Source organism: Clytia hemisphaerica, unplaced genomic scaffold (assembly GCF_902728285.1).
Source record: "Clytia hemisphaerica strain Z4C2 unplaced genomic scaffold, Clytia hemisphaerica genome assembly, whole genome shotgun sequence".
Classification (NCBI taxonomy): Eukaryota; Metazoa; Cnidaria; class Hydrozoa; order Leptothecata; family Clytiidae; genus Clytia; species Clytia hemisphaerica.
This window is the reverse complement of record NW_027104391.1, coordinates 587,001-594,820: the sequence shown is the minus strand read 5'-3', so window position 1 is coordinate 594,820 and position 7,820 is coordinate 587,001. Positions and strand designations below refer to the sequence as shown.

Here is a 7,820-nt window from a genome sequence, read left to right as displayed (position 1 = left end):
TTTACCCATCTTGTTTATGTTCTAACAATAGATAAAAACCTGTTTATCTGGTCTATCTAGTGGTACAGTGGTACCACATGTGCCATTGAAAACAATGGATGGGTCTAATAGACAGTCAATTACAGCTAGAGTGACCTTTTCTTTTGCGTCAGACAATTTTAACAAGGTATTATATTTCTAAAATCCCAGATTCTAAGTAACAACAGGGTACACCTCTTCCAAACGTTACGATAGACCATTACAAGGCCTTTGTATGAATTATTTCAAAATTAAGACTCAGAAAAAGACATGGAAAAACATCCACTATGAAAGTAAAGAAGAGCAGCCTGGAAAGCCTAAGCTTCGCACTTCCCTGAAACAGCTTTTGTTGAAGGAGAATAAGAGAATCAAATTCAAAAACACAAAATTGAATAAAAAAGCAAATTCACGAATAGCAATAATATTCGTTCCTCACTGAAATTTTAGCTACCTCGAAGATTCCGAAATCTAGATAAGCGAAGAAACGCTAAGCGAGTAACATTCTTGAGGCTGGGGATATACGTGTAGTCTACGTAAGACTATTCTCGTAAAATTCATTAGACCTCTCTTTATCGTTGGTAGCTGTTTTTAGCGTTTTTTTGGTGGGCACACAATTTGGTTGTCGTTAGTACTGCCCCTATTCTCACAGACCCGGTAGGACTTTTTCAGCTAGTGGGGATGAAAATAGCGGACTGAAACTCAATGGGAATTGATATCCTCCATATCTTTTATGAATGGGGATTCTATTTCTTTGTTTTGTTTTTAAGCCAAAAATTCGGTGGGTTAGATGGAAAGATAATGAATATTTTGTAGTGGGCATCGGCTTATTTGAATATTTTTAGTGAGGACAAATTGGAGGATAATTTTCCACCGGAAACGATATTTTTGCCAATTTTTCCAGTGGGAAAGGAACCCAGTTGGACTGTGAGAAGGGGGTGTGTTAGTAATGGAATTATATTTTCACAATTGTTTTTCCAAATATTGCGAAAAAAAAGTAGCCTCGAAACTTTGAAAGCAAACTTAAATGCAAAATTTCCAGGCATCGGAACTATAGGAGAGTTTATTCACTGCTATGACAATTTTTTGACTGTGGAGGGAGAGTGAACTGTGGTGGTTGATGAGTAGTCTAAGCTCGAGATTTTATTGATGACTTGGAGAAATAAGTTTGATATGTAACAAATCCAGTCCCTTAAAAACTCTTGTATTTTATGTTGTTATTATCAACGTCAAACAAAATATTTCGTGCAGAAGGGATAAAGATGAGATTATACATCGTAAAAATTGGCTAAAATTAGAATAGCTCGACTTTTAAACGAAAATACTAATATTTACTTCTTATTAGAAAACGTGGAATTAAACGTGTTAATTGATAGAAGTTTTTCTGAAGATTTACATTAAGTCTGAAGTCTTTCATTTTAGCTGGTCGGTTTACATTTAAAACAATAAGATTTTTTTTAATGATTATTTCTCTTAGAGACGTGTGCAAAAGGTTGACTGAGGTTATCAACTGATGTTATCAACTAAACCCAGGTTGTTAGAAATAAAAGAATGAAGCCATAAATACAGTTCGAAAAAATATATTTCCATCCCTTTCATGTAGTAACATATTTACAAAATAGCTATGCAGAAAAAAATCTATTTTACAAAGAAAATCTAATAAAGATGTCCATCTCCTTTAAAATTGGAGGGGACACAGATCAATTTAAAAATTCACTAAATGTCTGTTTTAAAAATAACAAACTGAAAAAGCTTCATTAATAGCTATTTGAATTTATGAAGTGTAATTCTTGAGTCCACCAGTTTCGTCCTTGGTGGTTTTTTCAGAGTGTTGTTTGAGGGCCTTATGGCCAGCAGTGACTCCCCATTGATCTGGGTTAGACATAGACGATGAGAAAGGTCGGCCACTTGCAGGCTTCAAGTTCTCCCAGTATGGTCGGTTTGCACGAGCACGTACCCATGGTTTAGTGTGAAGTTCGAGTGATGATCCCCATGGAAGATGCTTTTTGCTTCCTTCTGGGATGACACCTCTTTCTTCTTGGAGCTAAAAGATTAAAACAATTATGATTTAATAATTAAAACTACAAACTAAGAGAATTTATGATAGAACTTAAAGTCTATGATTTTTTACTCAGATTGTTAAGCATTAATCAAAAAGTAAAAGCTATCCTCTCTTAGGTGGAATGAAGAGTTATAAGTATATATCATAAAATCTTTGAAAGGGCATAAGTGCAAAAATATTACCTCTTGTGTCAAAGCTCTGATGTGGTATGGTTCAAATCCACAACATCCTCCAATATATCGGACACCAAGTTCATAAGCATCACGAGCATAAGCATGCATATCGAATCGTGTGCAGATTCTTGGTTCTAATCCAAAAGGGAATTCTGGGAGATCAATGAAACCTTGGGCTTTTGCATCTGGAGTGTGGAATCCAAGAGGTTGAGTCATCAAGTGAACTTTGATGCCTTCTTTGTCAAGAGCTTCTTTCATTTTTCTAATTCCACGCATGACTTCAACAGGTCCAAAATGACAGTTGATTCCAACTACATCAGCACCAGCTTTTGCCATTCGAACTGCACATTCTCCTGCACTGACACCATGCATATCACCTTCCTCCCCAATACACATGTTTGCACAGACAGCCATTCCACCACTAAACTTCTTCAAAGCTTCAATAGCCCATTCGATTTCCTCAACGTGTTCAAAATATTCAGCAATCAAAAAGTCGACTTTGTTTGCAACAAAGGAGTCAACCTGTTTCTTGAATTCTGCTTGGACTTTTTCTTTACCGAGCCCTGAGAGATAAGCAGGAGTTTGAGAGATTCCACCAGCAACAAGAGCATCACCTTCGTTAGCAACTTCACGAGCAAGTCTGCAGGCAGCATCATTGATCTCCTTGACGCCATACTTTGCTGCACATTCATTTCCTCTGTTATCAAGTTTGTCCTCACTGGCGTAGAAAGTGAATGTTTGCATAACAGTGGAACCTGCTCGCAAGAATTCACGATGAAGTTGTTTCACTAAAAAGAAAAATAGGATTATACATTGTGCTTCTTTCTAACTACGATTTGATCAAATTGTATTTTTATGGAAGCTAATTCAAATGTATTTTCAGTTGAACTAAATGATAAATGAGCAAAACTCTCCTAGCTAAGAACCCCAAATTAAACCGATGTTGGTGAATATATGCATATTTTGAATCAGGAAAAACATTCTTACCAGCTTCTGGGCTTTCCACGACTGCCTCTGGAGTCCATGGTCCAGCCTTAACATAGCCACGTTTTTCAAGAGCAAAGACGAAACCTCCATCTCCAATGACAACTTCATCGCTGTTCAATCTTTCCATTAATCCTTTCTGTAGAAAACGAAAGTGAAATTCTTTTAAATCTAGCCGGAATACCGCATCAGAATTCAAAATTTCCAAAATTGGGTTGATTTTTGATACTTGTTTTGACGGAAAGAGGCTAGACACAAGGTAAACAAACCAGACAAGAACTGGGAACGAGTATGAAGAATTCTAGGAAGTAGAAAAAGAAAGAGGGCGGGATGCTCACGAGGAAAAACAACAAAAAAGACAAAACCTTACCTTGACCATTTTGAATTTTGAAAGTTGGGATCCAATTTCTTGATAAAGTTCAACGAGTTGTAGAGTGTTTCTTCGCACCAGCAGTTGAAAGCCCACGAGCTGAATATCAAAAGCGTGCAGCCTCTCCTTTTTATTAGCTCAGGTATATAGCAAAACCTGTTTGACGAGTTTTATTATACGTGGTCTATGCGACCTTTGTTTTGATTGTTGGGACGTCTAACGAACCTTTAAACAGGTTTTACAAAAGGTACATCTCGTGTGATCAGATGTGTGGAAAATTACTAGAGAGGTCTAAGCACCACAAAGAAGCATTGTTAAAGGTAGGACTTTTTAAACAAAGGCTTTTTGTTTTTGCAAGATGTCTATCAATATTTAAACAACAGACTTCTTAAAAGGGGTGTGTGAGTGGTATGTCTTTCTGGTCTTTCAGGGGTCTGACCATCAAAATTAATTCAAAGATTGGCTATCCTTTGGATATTGGTCTATCAATTTGGTATTATATTTTTTCCACTGTGCACTGATCAAACCAGCAGGGCATATTTTGATTACTTCAAATTGCTTTCAAATTGCTTCTAAAATTCTTTGGTTCTCTGTTAATTTTCAAAGTTACATTTTTTGGTTTCTCAAAAAGGCTGTGTATAATAACAATAGGCAGTGTTTAAATAAACTAGTCAAACAAGATCTGTCTAGAGGTTTGCTTTTACTAGTTGTGTTATTCTTGTGGGCTGTGTGCAAAAAGTGCAAACAGCTTCTGTCTAGCTGCTGAGCTTATCAATTACAGTGGTTGTGGAAAATTTTTATTGTTCTGATATGAAATTTTAAATTAGTTTACCATGTATCGACTCAAACTTTTACAAAAAGGAAAATGGATATCAAGCCTACAAACATCTCGTGGACTGCAGGCAACTGCAACTGTTTTGAGGTAATTTCCGTAATCTTCAAACTGTAACCTACCGTAAGTTGGTCTAATGTCGACATCCGTCTTCTAATTTCGACATCCTTCTTTATAGATAGGAATAATAAGAAGGTCGAAATCACTGATAGACTAAAGATTTTTCCTCTAATCGCGCTAATCAAAGTCAATCGGCGATTCCGACCTTCCCCAGTTTCTATTGTTCCTATCTCTAAAGAAGGGTGTCGAAATTAGAAGACGGATGTCGACATTAGACCAACTTACGGTACCTAACATTATTGGGTCATGTTCTATCCATCTATCTATATAATATATATTTAAGTAACATCAAGCCTGAAAGCCCATTCTTGCTACATATAAAAATACAATAATAGTCATATAAAAACCTTTATTAAATGATTGAACTATAAAAACAAATAAAAAAAAGCCTAAGAGGATGTTGAGAATTTAAGGTATGTGTACAGTTAGGTAATCTGACGAAAATTGTGGTTTTTCAAACTGAAAATCTTAGATTGAGATTAGTGACAAAATTGAGGTTGAACCTTAAAATAATACCAAGGTTAGTTTAGGCCTTAGGGGCCGTCGACAAACGACTTCCCTTTTTTTAACGGCTTGAGGCCGTTAAGGTTCAGACCCCCTCCCCCCCTACGTCTTAGCGGCCAAAAAAATTCTTCAGAAGTAAATACTTTCACTGGTCCATGGCCGCCATGTTCTTTCGATTCGTAATCCTCAAAGTTCTTCTTTTCGCATGGAATAAACATGTGGTTTTGAGCCGCGACCTTTCAATTTTGAAACTCCAAGCCCCGCAGCAAGTCAGAGCGGGATGGGTGGAGCAAGGAGTCAACTGAGGCAGAGGGTAAAATTGCCAACTTTCGTCACGTGACCAGTCATTTTTCTCGTCAAAGCATTAATTGGTGACCGGGAATAAGGTGAATGTCGTGTGGTTGCTTTGGTCTTAGCCTTTCTTCACATGTTTCTACTTTTTAGACTGATGAAATTTGTAAGTGAGACTTTCCTTTTTTTTTTAACTTTTTTAACGGCATTGCAGTGACCCCCTCCCACCCCTTACGGCCAGAAGCTGTTAAAAAAAAGGAAAATCGTTTGTCGACGGCCCCTTATTCCAAATTTTTACTACTTTGACTAAATTGCTTGAAATTGAATAATTCCATGCTTAGCATTGTTCTTTGGCTGCCAAATCATTTATCTGAGTCTGAGTTTTTTTGACGTGCCTTCGTGCCCTACGTGCCTTACGTGCCTTCGTGCTCGCGTGCCTTACGTGCCCAACGTGCCTACGTGCTCGCGTGCCCTCCGAAATTTTACGTGCCCAACGTGCCTACGTGCTTACGTGCTTACGTGCTTGCGTGCCCAAAGTTTTGACGTGCCCTCAAGTTTTGACGTGCCCTCAAATTTTGACGTGCCCTCGAATTTTGACGTGTCCTCAAGTTTTGACGTGCCCTCAAGTTTTGACGTGCCCTCGAATTTCGACGTGCTCTCAAATTTTGACGTGCCCTCAAATTTCGACGTGCCCTCGAATTTTGACGTGCCCTCGAATTTTGACGTGCCCTCGAATTTCGACGTGCCCTAAAATTTCGGCGTGCCCTCAAATTTCGACGTGCCCTCAAATTTTAACGTATTGTCAAAATTAACAACAGTATTTTCACTACGATAAATTATACACTACACTAGGTTGGGGTTTTAAAGTTGGAAGAAAAAAATATGAAGAAGATGTTTTGATGTCTGCTTATAAAAGAATTAGCAAGAAACACTGAAGGAAATGGTTAAGCATTACTTCGAATCAACCAAAACTAAATAAAGAACTTTTCTGATTGGTTGAAAAAAAGAGAAAATATGTGAGACGCATGCTATTTACTTTTTATCAGCTGGCTCTCGTTTTATTTCAAGTTAGGGGATATAGTGTTAATTATAAGAACTTTCTGAAATAGGAAGGAATTTTTTAAGATTTTAATAGAGGTATGGCATTAGAAATCCCTTCAAATCTTAAGCATCACATTGAAATACAACTTGAAATTTTGCACAAAGACAGTCTCATAGTTTTTTGTTTCCCTATATAAAAACTTTTTTAATTCGATGCCAAATTTTTTGGAAATTTGTATTAAAAAATGCTGTATGTTGTCTCCACTTTAAGGAGAACATTTTAAGTAAAACATCATAAAGTCAGTGACGCTGATAATCTTAAATCCGCTGACCAAAAAGAAAAGTTTGTGTTTATTCTTTAAATACCACATTTTCTTATACAAATTGTCTGTGTCTGCACTTTTAATTAAAAAGAAAATAGTAAATCAACGATATTCTTATGTGTAAATAAGCGACATTCGAAAACGATGGCTTTCGCGAATATATTCAAGGACAATCTTATTAAAAGCTGTGAAGCGTGTGGTGTACTCAATATGATGATAAGTAAATACGGTGATTTTTGATTTTTACTCTTTTGTGTCGACTTTTTGCGATTTTTGTGTGCAAAACGAGGAACAGTTCAACTTCACAGAAGAATTCATAGGAGAGGGACGAAATGTCTTCTGATAATGAATCATCAGGTAGGGCACGTCAAAATTCGAGGGCACGTTGAAATTTGAGGGCACGCCGAAATTTTAGGGCACGTCGAAATTCGAGGGCACGTCAAAATTTGAGGGCACGTCAAAATTCGAGGGCATGTCAAAATTTGAGGGCACGTCAAAATTTGAGAGCACGTCGAAATTCGAGGGCACGTCAAAATTCGAGGGCACGTCAAAATTCGAGGGCACGTCAAAACTTGAAGGCATGTCAAAACTTTGGGCACGCAAGCACGTAAGCACGTAGGCACGTCGGGCACGTAAAATTTCGGAGGGCACGCGAGCACGTAGGCACGTTGGGCACGTAAGGCACGCGAGCACGAAGGCACGTAAGGCACGTAGGGCACGAAGGCACGTCAAAAAAATGAGGGCACGTGGGCACGTAGGGCACGTCATTTAGCAGACTCCATTTATCTCAATTTCACCCTATAAAGAAGAACAGGACAAGAACAATTTCAGGCTCAAAGTACTATTAAAAAGAAGAATAGACGAGAAGAGAAGACTAACAAAATTAATAACAGCACTGTCACCATTTGACTATCAAACAAAAAATTTTCTGTGAAGAACCTTTCAAACATTCAACAGGGCCCATGCCACAGGGGGGGGGGCAAGGGCCACTCTTTTTGCAAAGTAAAAATTTTTTGGTTACTTATATTCATTGGCCCTCCACTTTCAATTTCATGGCGTGGGCCCTGTTAAAACAACACGACCCTGGGTAACGCCCGCACATTTC

The 7,820-nt window shown here is 37.8% G+C and overlaps 2 protein-coding genes across 2 annotated transcripts in view; one reads left to right on the top strand and one right to left on the bottom strand.

Annotated features, from left to right (window-relative positions):
• Positions 1-1,579: 1,579 nt before the first annotated feature.
• Positions 1,580-3,820, bottom strand: LOC136819918 (betaine--homocysteine S-methyltransferase 1-like). The gene is made up of 4 exons (XM_067076161.1): positions 3,605-3,820; positions 3,238-3,373; positions 2,260-3,038; positions 1,580-2,059 (listed from the first exon to the last, which is right to left on the bottom strand). Exons 1-4 carry the CDS (start codon positions 3,611-3,613, stop codon positions 1,790-1,792), a joined length of 1,194 nt encoding a protein of 397 aa, XP_066932262.1. The 5' UTR covers positions 3,614-3,820; the 3' UTR covers positions 1,580-1,789.
• Positions 3,821-4,321: 501 nt separating this feature from the next.
• The window catches only part of LOC136819913 (dimethylglycine dehydrogenase, mitochondrial-like), a 28,646-nt gene continuing 25,147 nt past the window's right edge, over positions 4,322-7,820 (top strand). The window contains exon 1 of the mRNA XM_067076154.1: positions 4,322-4,526. Within this exon, the coding sequence (XP_066932255.1) occupies positions 4,438-4,526 (89 nt within the window). The 5' untranslated portion in view covers positions 4,322-4,437. The remainder of the gene's footprint in view (positions 4,527-7,820) is intronic.